Source organism: Herpailurus yagouaroundi, unplaced genomic scaffold (assembly GCF_014898765.1).
Source record: "Herpailurus yagouaroundi ecotype Mexico unplaced genomic scaffold, PumYag 142, whole genome shotgun sequence".
Taxonomy (NCBI): Eukaryota; Metazoa; Chordata; class Mammalia; order Carnivora; family Felidae; genus Herpailurus; species Herpailurus yagouaroundi.
In genome coordinates this window covers 38,180,933-38,197,901 of record NW_024412397.1, presented here as the reverse complement: position 1 = coordinate 38,197,901, position 16,969 = coordinate 38,180,933, and the positions used below count along the sequence as shown (strand labels likewise).

Below are 16,969 nucleotides of genomic sequence, written 5' to 3'. Positions count from 1 at the left end.
CTCAGTGTTGGACCCAGCAGATGGCTACATGGGTGTATAGCTGTGATGATAGGCATATCAGCCTTGATAAGCAGACATCCATATTATTGAGCCCATGCATAGCCTCCATTCCTGCTGCCATGACCACTTTGTACATAAATCCATTGGGCAAGCATTAGTTAAAAAAAGGCTAATCGACATTCATAACATGAATCACTATGCCCATCTGATTGAGAGGCTTTTTACAGAGAATGCCCTTTGGTGAGTATTTACCCAGGGCACAAATATATTCATTATTTGCCCATTCTAGGAGATCTAGCCTCATAATTTTCTTCCAGAAAGTCTGGAAGTCTTCCAATCTTATTCTTTGAGGTACCTAACTAATTATATAACCCATTAGTCGCTATCCTTGAATCATTATAGGCATGTATCTTAGGCTATATTGCCTTCCATGAAAATGGACAACCAGGTGTATACCTGAAATTGTGCCTACTGGGGAGATTTGCCTTTACCAGTGTGTTTCAGGTCATTCCAGAGTCAGGGAATAAGTGAAAGATGCGTTTTCAGCTAGTGTCCACATGCTGGTCAGGCCCAACTATAAACCAATTCTGTACTTTTTCTTCCTCTGTTAACTGGTAAGAGGGAATTCCCATCAGGCCATGAATGTAGGCTAATGGAGAGGGGTAGTGGAGCAATAGGAAAAGGCACTGTGGCAACCCAGGTCACTAGCACATAGAATTTGTCTTCCAGACTTGCTTTTATACTGGAATGCTGATTTGTATGTCCAGTTTCATGATTTGATGGATCAAATAACTAGTTCACAGTGGTCAGTTTGTAATAGTCATTTGGTGCTCCGTGTTCAAGCATTAAGTCTCTATTAGTGCCCAAGTGCAAGCCAGGGTCTGCCTTTCACTTAGGAAATTGTTTTTGACAGAAGAGAGTATGGCCTTACTTCACTATAGTTCTCTTCTAGAGGCTTGCAAGAGGCCTAATACAGCATGCCTGACTGCTGCAGACACTTCTTATACCATTGGTTATCCTGATAAATAAAGTCATGTGACAGGACAACTTGCATTGCAACCTGGACTTCTGCAGAGCCTTTTATTACTCTAGTCTCACTCGAAAATAACAACCTTACAAGTTACTCATATTAGTTATTTCAGCACATTCGACTGTGGTCTTTGTTGCCTCAAAAATGCAGGGCTTACCAAGTATTGTGCCTTTCTGAGGTGATAACAGTTGGTTAGAGACAGAAGTGAAGTAAAAGAACAAGCCCTATGAGGGCTTTCAGGCAGAGGGAATAATAGCAAATGCCAGGGACCTTTTGGTGTAGCAGGAACAGGGTCAGTTTGGAATAGACAGAAAATAGGAGTAGTTGTGGAATGAAATGAGAACAGAGAGAGAAAGGACGAGATGGAACTTTCAAGCCATAGTAAGGACATGGAATTTATTCCTAGTGTAAAAGGAAACCATTCGAGCAATTTATGCATGAAAATAACATATAAAGGTCACTCTGTTGTATGGACAATAGAAGAAAGGTATATTAGCGAGAAGAAAACAAATGTTTCAAGAAGAGAGTAATCAACTATGTCAAAAAAATAAGTAAGACTGAGAATTGGATTTGTCAAGATAGAGCTAGCTTATTAGGAATTCTAGTAAGTGCAGTTTTGATGGAGTTAAGGAGATAAAAGCCTGATTGCATGGGTTAAAAAGAGAATAGACTTGGGGCACCTGGGTGGCTCAGTTGGTTAAGCGTCCGACTTCGGCTCAGGTCATGATCTCATGGTTCATGGGTTCAAGCCCTGCATCAGGCTCTGCTGACAGCTCAGAGCGTGGAGCCTGCTTCAGATTCTGTGTCTCCCTCTCTGTCTCTGCCCCTCCCCAACTCCTGCTTTGTCTCTCTCAAAATTAAATAAACATTAAAAAAAGAGAGAGAGAATAGACTTAATATTGGTTAGAATATAGAGCAGTGTGAACTCATACACCCAACAATGAGACCCCAAAATTCTGATCCTAAGTTTATGTAACCTGGAGAAACACTTGAATATGTGCATCGAGATAAATGTACCAGCAGATTCATATCAGCATTGCTTGAAACAACAAAATGTCACTGTCCATTGAAGGAGAATGGGTAAATAAAATGTGCTATATGTCACGCTATAGTAGTGAGCATGAATGGACTACAGCTACACACATGAATATGGATGAATCTTCCAAACATAATGTTGAACAAAAAAAGCAAGTTACAGAATATATGTGATACAATTCCTTAAATGTATATAGTTCAAAACATGCTCTATTTGTCTTCTAGAGCTGCCATAACAAAGTGTCACAGACTGGGTGGCTTAAACAACACAAATTTATTTACTCACAGGTCTGTGCATTAACTTTGGTCATCTATGCTTTGCTTTCTTCTAGAAGATTTATAGTTTTAGATTTTCTATTTAGGTTTATATTACATTTCTAGTTAATTTTTGTGGATAGCATAAGGAAAGAGGGTTAATTTGTGTTCTTGTTCAGTTCTAACACTTTTTGTTGAAACGAGACTGTTCTTTTACCATTGAATTGTCGTGGCAACTTTGTTGAGAATCAGTTGTACATATATTTTTGGATCTATTTATGGACTCAGTCTTTTTTTTTTTTTTTTTTTTTAATTTATTTTTGAGGCGTGGAGGGGTTAAGAGAGAGGGGGACAGGGGATCCGAAATGGACTACATGCTGATAGCAGAGAGCCTGATGCCACTCAAACTCACAAACCATGAGATCATGATCTGAACTGAAGTCAGACACTTAACCAGCTGAGCCACCCAGGCATCACTATTAATGGACTCAGTCTTATATTAATAGATATGTCTGATCTTATGCACTGCTTTGATTACTGTAGCCTTATAATAAAGTTTGAAATCAGGTAGCATAACTTGTCCAATTTTGTTTTTCCTTTCCAAAATTGTTTAGATTCTTCTGGTCATGAAGTTTATAATCAGTTTGTCAGTTTCTACAAAAAAGCCTGCTGAGGTTTTGATTGGGGTTGCATTGAATCTATAGATCATTTGGGGAATGATTCCATCATCTTAACAATATTAAATCTATCTTTCCATAAGTGATGGCATATATTTCTGTTTATTAGGTCTTCTTTAACTTCTCTCAGCAATGTTTTGCAGTTTTCATTATAAAGATACCACACTTATTTTGTTGAATTCATTTTTAAATATTTCATTTTTGGTGGAGTTAAAAAATGTTTTTAGGGGCACCTGGGTGGCTCAGTTGGTTGAGTGTCTGACTCTTGATCTCAGGGTCATGAACTCGTGCATGTTGGACTCTGTGTTGGGTGCGAAGCCTACTTTAAAAAAAAGTTGTTTTTTTCTTTTGTTTTTAAAGAGAACACAAGCATTAAAACCACTTGTGTTTAATTTTTTTTTTTTTTACTGTTTATTTATTTTTGAGAGAGGGAGAGAGAGACACAACATGAGCATGGGAGGGGCAGAGAGAGAGGGAGACACAGACTCTGAAGCAGGCAGGCTCCAGTCTCTGAGCTGTCAGCACAGAGCCCAATGCAGGGCTTGAACTCCCAAACCGTGAGGTCATGACCTGAGCTGAAGTCGGACGCTCAACCAACTGAGCCACCCAGGAGCCACCTCCCCCCCACCACTGCAAAGAAAAGGTTTTTAATTTTAGGCTCTAATTGTTCATATCTAATGTACTGAAATACAGTTGGGTTTTGTATATTGCTCCAATAAACTCATGTACAACATATAACTTTTTTGACACACTTTAGTATTTTCTGTACACATGATTGTGTAGTCTATAAATAAAGACAGTGTGACTTTTTATTTGTATCTCTCAATTTTTCTTGTCTTGTTGCATTGGCTAGCAATATTGAATAGAGATTGTATAGTGTTGAGTGGTAAGAGAGGTCATCCTTATTTTGCTCCCTTGTTCCCAGGAGAAAAGCATTCAATGTTTAACCATTAAGTATAGTGTTAGCTGTTGCTTTTTCTTTCCTTTGTATTGGAATCGTTAATTTACATATCACATAATTGATGTTTGGATTTAAATATACCATATTCTTGGGGCACCTGGGTATCTCAGTTAAGCATTCAGCTCTTGGTTTTAGCTCAGGTCATGATCTCACAGTTTGTGAATTTGAGCCCTGCATTGGGCTCTGCACTGGTGATATGGAGCCTGCTTGGGATTCTCTGTCTCCCTCTCTATCTCTGCCCCTCCCCTGCTTGCTTTCTGTCTCTCTCTCTGAAAAATAAATAAATAAACATTTTTTTAAAAAGGAAAAAATAAATATGTCATCTTCTTATTTGTTTTTATTTATCCCATCTTTTGTTTCTTTTTTTCTCCTTTTGCCTAATTTTACATTATCAGGTTTTTTTGTTTTTCCATTTTTTTCTCTATTAACTTACTGTTTATACATCCTTTTATTGTATTTAATTGTTACCTCATAGCAGCCTTTTTCAGATGTGATTCTGTGAGAATTAAGCACCAATGCTCTAGGGCATTCATTGTAATCAACGTACTGATGTTTCTCCTGCATATCTATTATGGTACTAGCTGTGAACTTTCTTTGGGAGAATTAAGAAAATGGTCATTCAAATTATTTTCTGTTTTATTCTCTTATGACCCTGGTTGAAATAGGCTGCCTTAAACCTATTACAACATATACGTTTGATTTATTACAGTTTATCTTAGTTTACTATTTCTAGGACAATCCAAAAATCTTATAATGTTTTAGTTTTATGGACTTTCCTCTTCTTGTGCTATTTTTGCCATGTATTTTAATTCTCTATATATTGTAAACCCCGTAAGAGGTTCATGTTGCTTAAGTCAGTCAGTACACATTTAGATTTACCCATAAACTTAACTTTTTCCAATGCTCTTGCCTCTGGTAAAGGGAAGAAGCCTCTACTTGGAGACCTGAGAGTTTTTACTTTCGCCCTTGAAATTAATCTGTGTCGTGTTTTCAGCTCTCTAGACCATTTGCAGTCTGACAACTGTGTGCCTTTTATAGTAAACCCCATTTAACAGTGGACTGATAGTCAAGAATTTCAGTGGAACTCCTACCGTCACAGACATCTGATATTGTTAAGCCTAGGAATCGCCTCCTCAAAAATCAACTCAGAAGAGATTTTTGATCTTTTCCTGATTCACACACTATACTTAGGAAGTCTGGTTACTGAATGTGGCTCTTTCTTAGCCACTTCCTTGTAATAATCAGGACAAAAGAGATGAGAGATTATAAAGACCTATTTTTGAAAATTTAAGATTCTGTCCTGACCATTCCTGGACTTCAATAGTTCCTTCTTTCCCCTAGTAGCAGCCTCTGATCTGCCTGGTCGGTGGTCCTCCCAGTGACAGCCAGGCTGCCACTGCCTCCTCCCCCTCTTCTTCCTTCCCCCTCTTCCTCCTTCCCCCTCTCCCTCAAGTATTCTTTCACATTGTTTACCTTACTTAATGTTAATAAATTGCTTATGTATTAGCTTTCATTTAGTCAAACTGTCATACTTACTATGACTAGGTTTCAGTATTCCCAGATCTCCTGTGACAGACGTATACAGAACATATCTGGGTGAGACACTTCAATAAATGGTTATTATGGGCCATTACTTATTGATTCTTCCCAATTTCTCTTTCGGAGGGTCATTTTCAGTGTTTTGGAGCACTCCCCTCTTGTGACGGCATCTTATAGGTAAATACAAATCTGTTTCACCTCAAACTTTCTTACACTATGGAGAATACATTCCATTTGGATTTTTTATTGTTCTAGATGGTGAGACTAAGACCAAGATTGGAGAGGTGGCTTCAGAGGAGGAAATTACAACAAAAATTGAACCATTGCCTGAAGAGTCTGGCAACCCCAGAAATGATGTTCTCCAGGATTCTGAATGCAGAGGATTCTGTGAATTTGGAGATACATTAAATGAAAAGGATCAAAATCTCTTTAACAGAAGACAACATAACTGTGATGAATGTGGGCAAAGCTTTGCTTGGAGTGCAGGCCTTATTAGGCATCGAAGAACTCATTGGGAGAAACCCTATGAATGTGATAAGTGTGGAAAGGCCTTTAGTGTGAGCTCAGCTCTGGTTCTGCATCAGAGAATTCATACTGGGGAGAAACCCTATCCGTGTACTTGGTGTATTAAAAGTTTCAGTCGGAGCTCAGACCTTATTAAACATCAAAGGGTCCACACTGGTGAAAAACCTTATAAATGTGATGAATGTGGGAAAGCCTTCAGTCAGAGTTCTGATCTTATTATCCATCAGAGAATCCATACAGGAGAAAAACCCTATCAGTGCAGTCATTGTACTAAAAGCTTTAGCCAGCGCTCAGACCTGGTTAAGCATCAGAGAATCCATACTGGAGAGAAGCCTTACACGTGTAACCAGTGTAACAAACATTTTAGTCAGAGTTCTGATGTTATTAAACATCAAAGAATCCACACTGGAGAGAAACCATATAAATGTGATGTGTGTGGAAAAGCCTTCAGTCAGAGCTCAGATCTTATTCTGCATCAGAGAATCCACACTGGGGAGAAACCATATCCATGTAATCAGTGTAGCAAAAGTTTCAGCCAGAACTCAGACCTTATTAAACATCGAAGGATCCACACTGGAGAAAAACCCTATAAATGTAATGAGTGCGGTAAAGCTTTTAATCAGAGCTCAGTCCTTATTCTGCATCAGAGAATTCACACTGGGGAGAAACCCTATCCATGTAATCAGTGTAGCAAAACCTTCAGTAGACTTTCAGATCTTATGAATCACCAGCGAATTCACACAGGAGAGAAACCTTACCCATGTAGCCAGTGCAGTAAAATGTTTAGCCGAAGATCAGACCTTGTTAAACATCATAGAATTCATACAGGTGAAAAGCCCTATGAATGTGATGAGTGTGGGAAAACCTTTAGTCAGAGCTCAAATCTTATTCTACATCAGAGAATCCACACTGGAGAGAAACCCTATCCATGTAGTGATTGTTCTAAAAGTTTCAGTCGTCGTTCAGACCTTGTTAAACATCAAAGAATACACACTGGAGAGAAGCCGTACGGGTGTAACCAGTGCAGTAAAAGTTTTAGTCAAAGCTCAGACCTCACTAAACATCAGAGAGTGCACTCTGGGGAAAAGCCCTATCATTGTGATCATTGTGAGAAAGCCTTCAGTCAGAGTTCTGACCTTATTCTTCATCAGAGAATTCACACGGGAGAAAAACCGTGCCCATGCCCACAGTGCAACAAAAGTTTCAGCCAGAACTCAGACCTCATCAAACATCAGAGAATCCACACTGGGGAGAAACCATATAAATGTCTTGAATGTGGAAAGGCTTTCAGTCAGTGCTCAGCTCTTATCCTACATCAGAGGATCCACACTGGGGAAAAACCATATTCATGTGATCAGTGTGGCAAAAGCTTTAGTCGGCGCTCTGATCTCATTAACCATCAAAAAATCCACGCTAGTGAAAAGCCATATAAATGCGATGCATGTGGGAAAGGCTTCAGCACATGCACTCAACTTACTGAACACCAGGGAATCCACACTGGGGAGAAACCCCACCGGTGTAGTCAGTGCAACAGAAGTTTTAGCCAGCTCTCTGATCTTATTGATCACGAGATAGTCCATTCTGGGGAAGACAGTCTAAATGTGATGAATGTGGGAAAACCTTTGGAGTATACGCCAACTTTACTCAGTACCAGAGACACTACGCCAGAAAAAAATCTTAGGAATGCTATTGATGATTATGAAAAAGGTTTTAATCAATGCTCAACTCTTTTGCTACAGTAAGGGGGAAAAAAACCACTGGACAGAAAATAATTTTTACAATGAAAGTTTCACTGAGAGACATAACTAAATTTAAAAATTCTGAGGAGGAATCCTGTAATTGGGAAAAGCTTCAATGTGAACAAAAATGTTACTGAAGGTCAGCAACAATGGAAAGGAATTTCTGTCTGCTAAAATGTAAAAACAAAAAAAAAAAAACACCTTTAGTCTTTTATTCAAATACAGTCCACAAGGGAAGAGTTTTATCATTAAAGAAATGTGTAAGTATTAATGCAGAACCTTATCAGATATTGTAAAAATCAGTGTGATGGGGCGTGCAATCAGAACTCAGAAGTGTACTAGTGTTATAATCTCAAACCTTTAGAGAGCCCTAATTACCTATTGCATATCTGAGAAGTCACCTTAGAGAATGTAGGGAAAACTGAATTCCCTTCCGTATCTTAATTGGCATGTATTCTGATAATCAGCATGCCATTTATCTCCTGACAATGGAAGAGTCCTACCTTATGCTACTGTTAATCATCTGTCATTAAATTCCCTCTGTGTGAACATGCTATGCTATTCTGGTATTAAACTTATTAACTACATAACTCCAGTGCCCCATTTTCTCAGAAAATTTTCTTTGGCCTAGTTTTGGTTTTCCTAATGAGTATGACTTTTCAAGTTCCTGCAGTATTCACAGCAAATATGGACTTGTTTTGCTTTCACTAATGTAGCCCATAAACTTGATTGGTTTGAAATCCTTCTTCACTACCATTTAATCACAGCTCCTAAATATGTGAAACAATTTTTTTAAAAAAGAGTTCCATATGTCAGAGTGTGAGGATTTCTCTTCCACTATGTGTATCTTGTCTCTATAGATTGAACAAAAATGAGAGCTAAAGTAATATCCAATATGACTAATTTGTATAGCGTATTCTGTCTAAAAATAAAAAGACATTGATTTTTTTTCAAGTGGCAACGTTTATCAGACTATTTTTTTAATGTTTATTTATTTTAAGAGAGTCTGAGAGCGGGCATGCAGGCAGGGTGTGGGTGGGGGCAGAGAGAGAGAATCCCAAGCAAGTTCCATACTCGGAACCAAGCCCCACGTGGGGCTTGATCCCATGAATCATAAGATGATGACCTGAGCCAAAATCAAGAGTGGGATGCTTAGCCAACCGAGCCACCCAGGTGCCCCTGTTTGTTGATTTCTGACATACATGTTGATAATAGGCTACACACACATACATATATATACATATATGTATGTATATGTATATATATGTATATATGCAAAGTTTTCAACAGAAAAATAGAAACTTTTTTAAAAATAAAAATCTCAAATTGTTTTTCTAGTATTAACCGCTTGTTAAAATTCCATTATTGTCCTTTACTTTGAATATTCCCCGAAATCACCCAGTTAATATTTCACTTTAACACATTGTTATTTACTACATGCAAGGTATTTTTCTTTCGGTTTTACCATACACGAAGAATATACTGTCCCAACAAAGCATAAGTGACAAAGCCTGATGTATACAGAAAACACATGGCTCAGTGTAATCATAAGGGTAGACAAGATGCTTATAAGAGCTCAGAGGAGGTAAGGTTCAATTATGATTAGAAAGAAAAGGTAAAGTTTATGGAGCCCTTGAAATTTGAGTTTTGAAGGATGGGAGTAGAAGCATAAAGGCAGAAGGAAGTAGTCAACAAAGTAGTCAACAACAAGAAGCAAGCAAGTATGTGAAATGATGTGATGTACGTAGTCATTCATTCATTCAATAAACATTCAGCATCATACTCTACTAAGTGCTGCTGAAGGGGTGAGAAAGAGTTCCTGCCCTTATGATCAACAGTTCATGAAAATAATTACTAAAACATGTACTTAAAAGAGTCAAAATGAGAGGCGCCTGGGCGGCTCAGTCAGTTAGGCGGCCGACTTCCGCTCAGGTCATGATCTCTCAGTCTGTGAGTTCGAGCCCCGCGTCGGGCTATGTGCTGACCGCTCAGAGCCTGGAGCCTGTTTCAGATTCTGTGTCTCCGTCTCTCTGACCCTCCCCTGTTCATGCTCTGTCTCTCCCTGTCTCAAAAATAAATAAAAGGTTAAAAAAAAAAAAAAAAAGAATGAAATGGAAATCAAAAACAAGGTAGGAGAAAAGACTTAAGGAATGCGATGCTAAACAAGCAGGCACTTCAACTTTCTGGCGTTTAGTATCATATGGAAAATAGAAAAGTACTAGTTATGGCTGGGTTAAGTTTCATATTTCTGCATTTTGTTCTCAAGGTACTGGAAAGCCATTGAGGTCTTTGAACGAAGAAATGACATGATCGTCTTACTGCCTTCAGAAGAATAAAATAAAAGGGGAAAGAAAGGGGCGCCTGGGTGGCTCAGTCAGTTAAGTGTACCACTCTTGATTTTGGCTCAGGTCATGATCTCATGGTCATGAGATAGAGCCCTACTTTGGGCTCTGCACTGAGCATGAGCCTGTTTAAGATTCTCTTCCTCTCCCTCTGCCCCACCTCTGCTCACTTGTGTTCACACACGCTCTCTCTCTCAAAAATATAAATAAATAAATAAATAAATAAATAAATAAATAAATAAATAAATAAATAGGGAAGAACAGAAAGAAAAACTATTTTGGAAGCCTGGAAATAAAAGCATGAGGGTCGCTAGTAGAGGAGCTAAAAGGTATTCACATGATGATAAGTTGTGAAGTCAGTAGGAAAAAAGTGTACAATGAATTATCATCTGTTCCTTTGGGAATTAAAAAAATGAAGAAGAAAATAGGATGATGGAGTTTATATCTGAAGTGTACCCCCCTCTCCTGAGAGTAAATTTTGAGAGCCGTCTGCTTACTACACACTTCTACCTAGTGTCATGAGCTTAACACACACCCGCATGATATCTTCCTTCTGAATTCCCTGTTCTGGTGAACTGCACTGCTAAACACCTTGCCGCACAGATGAAATAACTGGTAGCCATCCTACGCTCCTCACTCTCCCCAGTTCTCTAAATCAACCTGCTCACTAGGTCTTAGAAATGAGTTATAAAAGTAACACTACTTATACAAATCTAATTTAAAAAAATCTGACCGTAACAAGCGTTGACAAGGGTGTGGAAAAAACTGGAGCCTTCATGTTGCTGGTGGGGATATAAAATGGTGCAACCACTTGGAAGTTTGGCTGTTTGATTGCTGATGGGTATAGGGTATCTTTTTGGAGTGCTGGGAATGTTTTGGAATTAGTGCCAATTGCTGCATATTTTAGAATTTACTAAAAACCACTGGAGTCAACCCTTTAAAATAGTAAATTATATGGCAGGTGAATTATATGTCAATAAAAAATTAATATGCAAAAAAGCTACCGCGACCAAGAGAAAGAACATATGTTTAGAAATAAAATCACAAGTGATAAAGATATTGGAGTTACCAGACATGGACTTTAAAATGACTATAATCAATATACTCAACAAAATATTAATGAATAAATGTTACCAGAATTTATTAGATAGATTCTAATAGATTCTAATAAATCTATGAAAACTGTTTTATGGAAGTTCTACACCTGAAAAATATAACAACTGCAATTAAGAGCTCAAATGATAGGATTACCAGCAGATTGGATACTTTGAAGTGGAGACTGGTGAACTGAAAGATGTAAATAAACACCAAGGCAGGAGCAGGGAGGGGAAAAAGAAACAAAATGCAGAGGAGAGCATAGGCATCATACATAATATTGTAAGAAGATCTAACATACAAATAATTTGAGCCTCAAAATGAGATAAGAGATGATGAGAAGAGGCTCTATTTAAAGAAAGAGTGATCGAATTTTCCAGTACTCATGAATATCAAGCCATAGATTAAAGGAGCACTACAAACACCGAGCAGAATAAATACAAAGAAAAATACACTTGAGGACATCATAGTACCTAACAAAACCAAAGGAAAAGAAAAAATATATATAAAAAAAGAAAAAAAAACACATTATATTCAAATAAGCAACAAATAAGACTGAGGGCTAACTTCTCAACATAATGCCAGAAAATCATGTAATATCTTGGAAATACAACTTTTAAAAGCAAAGGCAATATGTATGGTGACATACAGTAGCTACACTTCTGGTGAACATAGTATAACATGTAGAGATGTTGACTCCTATGTTATACACCCGAAACTAGTGTGACATTGTATGTCAGCTATACTCAAAAAAATAAATTAAAAAATTTTAAAGGCAACGTAAAGACATTTCCGGATAAACAAAAACAAGAGAATTCACTGCCCATAGATTCAAACAAATACTAAAAGGAGTTCTTCAGGAAAAAGGGAAATGATTCCAGACTGAAAAACAAGTTTAAGAAGAAATGAAGAGCCACGGAAAGTGTAAATCTGAGGGCAAATCTAAATGAAGATGGGTTATAAGAAAATATAATAATGCCTCAAATCAGGACCTAAGTACGTTATCAGGGAAATGGTAGAAGTACTAATTTATAATGGATTCTAATAAAACAAGAATGCCTGTTGTAATATCTACAGTGAAAGAGGAGTATAGGGATACTTGGGTGGCTCAGTCAGTTAAGCTGCAGACTCTTGATATTGGCTCAGGTCATAATCTCACGGTCATGAGATCAGGCTCTCCGCTGAGTGTGGAGCCTGCTTGAGATTCTCTCTTTCCCTCTCTCTCTCTTTCAAAGTAAATAAATAAACTTAAAAAAAAAGAATATAGTATACATGGATAATATAATTAACAAAATGACCTAATTGACATATAGATAACAGTGCAACCAACAATGACAGAAAACCTCTTTAAGGTATGCAGAGGGCGTTTACCAAAACTTGCCATGTGCTTGCTTGTAAAGCAAGCCTCACCAAATTTCATCAGATTGAAATAGTTTAGAGCAGTGCTGTGCAATAGAACTTTTTATGTTCTTGTCAGTATTGTTCACATTTTAAAATGTGGTTAATGTGCCTGATGAACTACATTTTATTTAATTCTAATTAATTTAAATAGCCACCTCTGGTTAGTGGCTACCACATTGGACAGCAAGACTTAGCATATGTTTTCAGACAACAATGAAATTAGCTAGAAATCAGTAACACACACACATACACACTAAAAAAATTCCCCAAGTGTTTGGAAATTAAGACCGTTCAAATCACATATGATGGGGCACCTGGGTGACTCAGTTGGTTAATTTTCGATGATCTCGGCGGTTTGTGAGTTTGAGCTTCATGTCGGGAGCCCCACAGCAGGCTGGCAGTGCGAAGCCCGCCTGAGATTCCCTCTCTCTGCCTGTCCCCCACATGCATACACACTCTCTCTCAAAATAAATAAATGAACTTTAAAAAATAAATAAATCACCTATGAATAAAAGAAGCAAGCATAATGGAAATTTTAAAGGTATTTTTCTCAAGACAAAAATAGAAATTATGGAATACAACTAAAGCCCTGATTAAAGAGAAATTTATTTTAAAAAATTAAAATTAAAAAAAATTATAACATTCAGTGCATGTGTTAGGAAAGAAGGGGCTGCAGTTCAATGGTTTAAATATACATTGCAAGAAATTAAAAAAAGAATAGCAAGTAAATCTGAAGAAAGAATGTAGAGAGAAGTTCATACACTGCTGTTCTGGGTTCCCATTGTAACTTAAAGGGAAATTTGCACCATGTCCAGAACGTTTGATGTCCTGCAAATGAGGGAACAGCGTCTTCTCAAATTCCTTGCAGCAGGAACCCGCTTAGGGGCAGCAACTTGACTTCTAAATGGAAAAGCACCTCTACAAAAGGAAATGTGATGGCATCTTTATCATAAATCTGAAGAGAACCTAGGAGAAGCTTCTGCTGGCCTCTCATGTCATTGTTGCCACTGAAACGCAACTGATGTCAGTGTCATGGCCTCCAGGAATACTGGCCAGCGAGTTGTGCTGAAGTTTGCTGCTGTCACTGGAGCCACTCCTGTAGCCGCGCACTGAAGAAAATGTTCTCGGACCCTTAGACTGAGCAGACGGGCAGGGCTGCCTCTGCCAGCGAAACAGCAGCAGCAGCCAACTGCACATGGTCTTTATTTTATGTTCATCAGGTATAAACATCAAAGAAGCGTGGGAGGAAAACACAAAGAGCCTCCAGACATCTGGTGTTTACGTGAAAGCATGTAGGGAAGATGTGCAGTTCCAAGGACTGCTAGGCAATTACAATGGGTCTGTCTCCTAACCGGCTCCTGGGAGATCGTGGGGCTCTGTTCTCATAGTGCTATCGCGTCCGACAGCCTTGAAACTGGAACATCGCTGACGTTTCAGCAATTACCCCATTCTCTTTCCCAGGCCTTACAATACTCTCCAGAAATAACTCCACACACCCCTAATGCTGGCCGCTTTTCTCCCGGAAACTTCACTAACCAGATGCAGACAGCCTTGCAGGAGCCAGGACTTCTGGTGGTTACTCATCCCAGGGCTGACTACCAGCCTCTCACAGAGGTGTCTTATGTTGGCCTGCCTACCACTGCTGTGTGTCAACACGAACTCATCTGCTCTACGTGGACATTGCCATCCCGGGCAGCAAGGAGGCTCACTCACTGGGTCTGCTTTCACTCACATGAAAAGGCCTGCTGAAAAGGCTATGACCATGAATGACTTTCAGGGTGAATGGACTGCTCCAGTTCCTGGAGTTACTGCTTCTCAACCTGAGCTCCCTGACTGCTCAGAAGGTAGGCAGGTGCCTCTGCGCCTATTCAGCAGATCCCTACTGAAGACTGGAGCGTGCAGCCTGCCACTGAAGACTGGTCTGCAGCTCCCACTGCTCAGGCCACTGAATGGCTAGGAATGACCACTGAGTGGTTTTAAGCTGTTCTTCCACAGACTCTTAAACAGAAAAGGGAAATATGGCCGACAGAAAATAAACAGTTTCTTTGAAAACAAAACAAGAGTGAAAGGAAAGAGGGGCACCTGGGTGGCTCAGTCGGTTAAGCGGCTGACTTCGGCTCAGGTCATGATCTTGCAGTCTGTGAGTTCGAGCCCCACATCGGGCTCTGTGCTGACAGCTCAGAGCCTGGAGCCTGCTTCGGATTCTGTGTCTCCCTCTCTCTGACTCTCCCCTGTTCATGCTCTGTCTCTCACTGTCTCAAAAATAAAATGTTAAAAAAAATTAAAGAAAAAGAGTGAAAGGAAAGAAATAGTAGATCGTGAATTAATGAAATAGAAAACAAATATTTCAGTTCAGTTTTTGAAAAGAATACAAGTGATAATCCCCCAGCAAAACTGATCAAAAAAAAAAAAAAAAAGTACCGTTTGTCAGTGTAAGGAATGCCAAAGTGACCATTACTATAGATCTACAGCCATTACAAATATAACATAAAGGATGCCATTAATGATTTTATCAAAAATTCTGAAATTTTATCCAAAATTAACACAAGAAGAAATATAAAATCTGGATAGTTCTGGGTCTATTAAGGAAATTATCTGTAATTTAAAATTTGTCCCATAAATACTCCAAGCCAGATATCACAGTGAGGAATATTTCCAGACATTAAAGGAAGAAATAAACCAATCTTACACAAACTCTTCAGGTAATAGGAAAATATGGTACATTACCCAACTAATTTTATGGAAGCTGTGGATTATGCTCCTTACAGAGGAAGATTTTATTCCTGGAACAAGACCAGGAGGAGCCTGGCTTTCTCCAGGATTTTGACATACGCATCTTTCCACATCTTCCTAAGATATCCTCAGGCCCCTGATCACTCTAGCTTCAGGGAGCTACAGCTGAGCCTCCAGGGCATATTGAAAGGAATCTTCTTTCCAACGGTGGGGATCCAGTTCTATGACAGACTGAATCTATCTACAATATCATACAATGCATATTTATCACATTACACTTCTCTAGACAAAGTGTTATTTGTTTATAAGTGTGGTTTTGGTTAGATATTTACATTGAATTTCATTTAGTCTGCTAACTCAATGATACAGGTAATTGCACGGGGCCAGTGAAATTCTCAGACCATCAGCTGGTCCAGAGGGCCCCATACGAAGTCCTATAGGAATGAGAACATTTCATGCCTATAAGCCATACTCTAGGGAAAAAAGTATCCATCTAAATTAGGGGCCAGCAAAGTACTACAAGAACGCCAGCCTGCCACCTGTTTTTGTAAAGTTTTAATGGAACCCAGCCATGCCTATTTGTTTGTGTATTATCCATGGCTGCTTTTTGCTATAATGGCAGAGTTGCATAGTCGCAACAGAAACTGTAGGGCCCCAAAGTTGAAAATATTTATTATCTGGCCCTTGACAGAAAACATTTGCTGACCCCTGACCTAAATGAGAATTTACTTTCTTTTTAACATTTTTTGATTTTTTTTTTTTTTGGCTGATTATAAATGTGCTGCTAGCTTATTGTAAAAAGAAAAAAATGGTAATATGTGAAAGAATAAAGATAGAAGTCACTGTCTCTGGAAACCTATTTTGCAAACCTAGAATTTCGGTGTATGCCATTCTACATATATATGTAGTTTTTTTTTCCAAAAATGATACCAATAATGATAAACTAAATATTGGGACATTTTAAACTAAATATGAACATTTTATATATCCATGAGCATAGCTCTACATCATTTTAAATTATGACTATAATGAATATTTATAATTGCTTTCTCAGTATCCCCTGCACCCTGCCCCTGCCTCAAGCTTTCTCAATAATAGCACCTACCCTGATTTTCCTTTAATAATTCTCCCTCCCCCTTTCTGGGCTATTAAATTTTCTTTAACTTTGACTTTTGACATAATTTCAAACTTCTAGAAAATTGCAAGAAGAGTACAAAGAATTCCTGTATACCCTTCACCCAGATTCCCCAAATGTCAATATTTTATTATAATTTCTTTATAATTCTCTATCTGCCTGTTTTGTTTATCCAGATATCTATCTATCTATCTATCTATCTATCTATGTAGTTTTTTTCTGAATAGTTTAAGAGTAAGTGGCACATGCAGTTCCCCTTTGACATTTAAATAGGGCAAAAAGGAAGGGGATTTTGAGCCAAAGTGATAATCGTCTGACTTAATGATCAGCAGCACTTAAATGATCTGGCTGCTATGCTGAGAACACAGTAAAATACAGCAAGCAGGGAAGCAGCAAGGCCCTTGGCCTGAGCAATAGGAAGGACAAAATCACCACTTTCTAAGATAAAGAAAACTATAAAAAGAACATGTTTGGGCACAAATTAAAGGTTTGATGTTAGGGC

The 16,969-nt window shown here is 38.4% G+C and overlaps 1 protein-coding gene across 4 annotated transcripts in view; it reads left to right on the top strand.

Annotated features, from left to right (window-relative positions):
- LOC121033012 (zinc finger protein 397) overlaps positions 1–8,722 on the top strand; it is a 46,469-nt gene extending 37,747 nt beyond the window's left edge. For 3 of the 4 annotated variants that reach the window (XM_040479064.1, XM_040479063.1, XM_040479066.1), the window contains exon 3: positions 5,753–8,722. In XM_040479064.1, coding sequence (XP_040334998.1) covers positions 5,753–7,764 — 2,012 coding nt within the window. In that variant the 3' untranslated portion in view covers positions 7,765–8,722. The remainder of the gene's footprint in view (positions 1–5,752) is intronic. The other variant, XM_040479068.1, reaches the window with a different exon arrangement.
- The last annotated feature ends 8,247 nt before the right edge of the window (positions 8,723–16,969 follow it).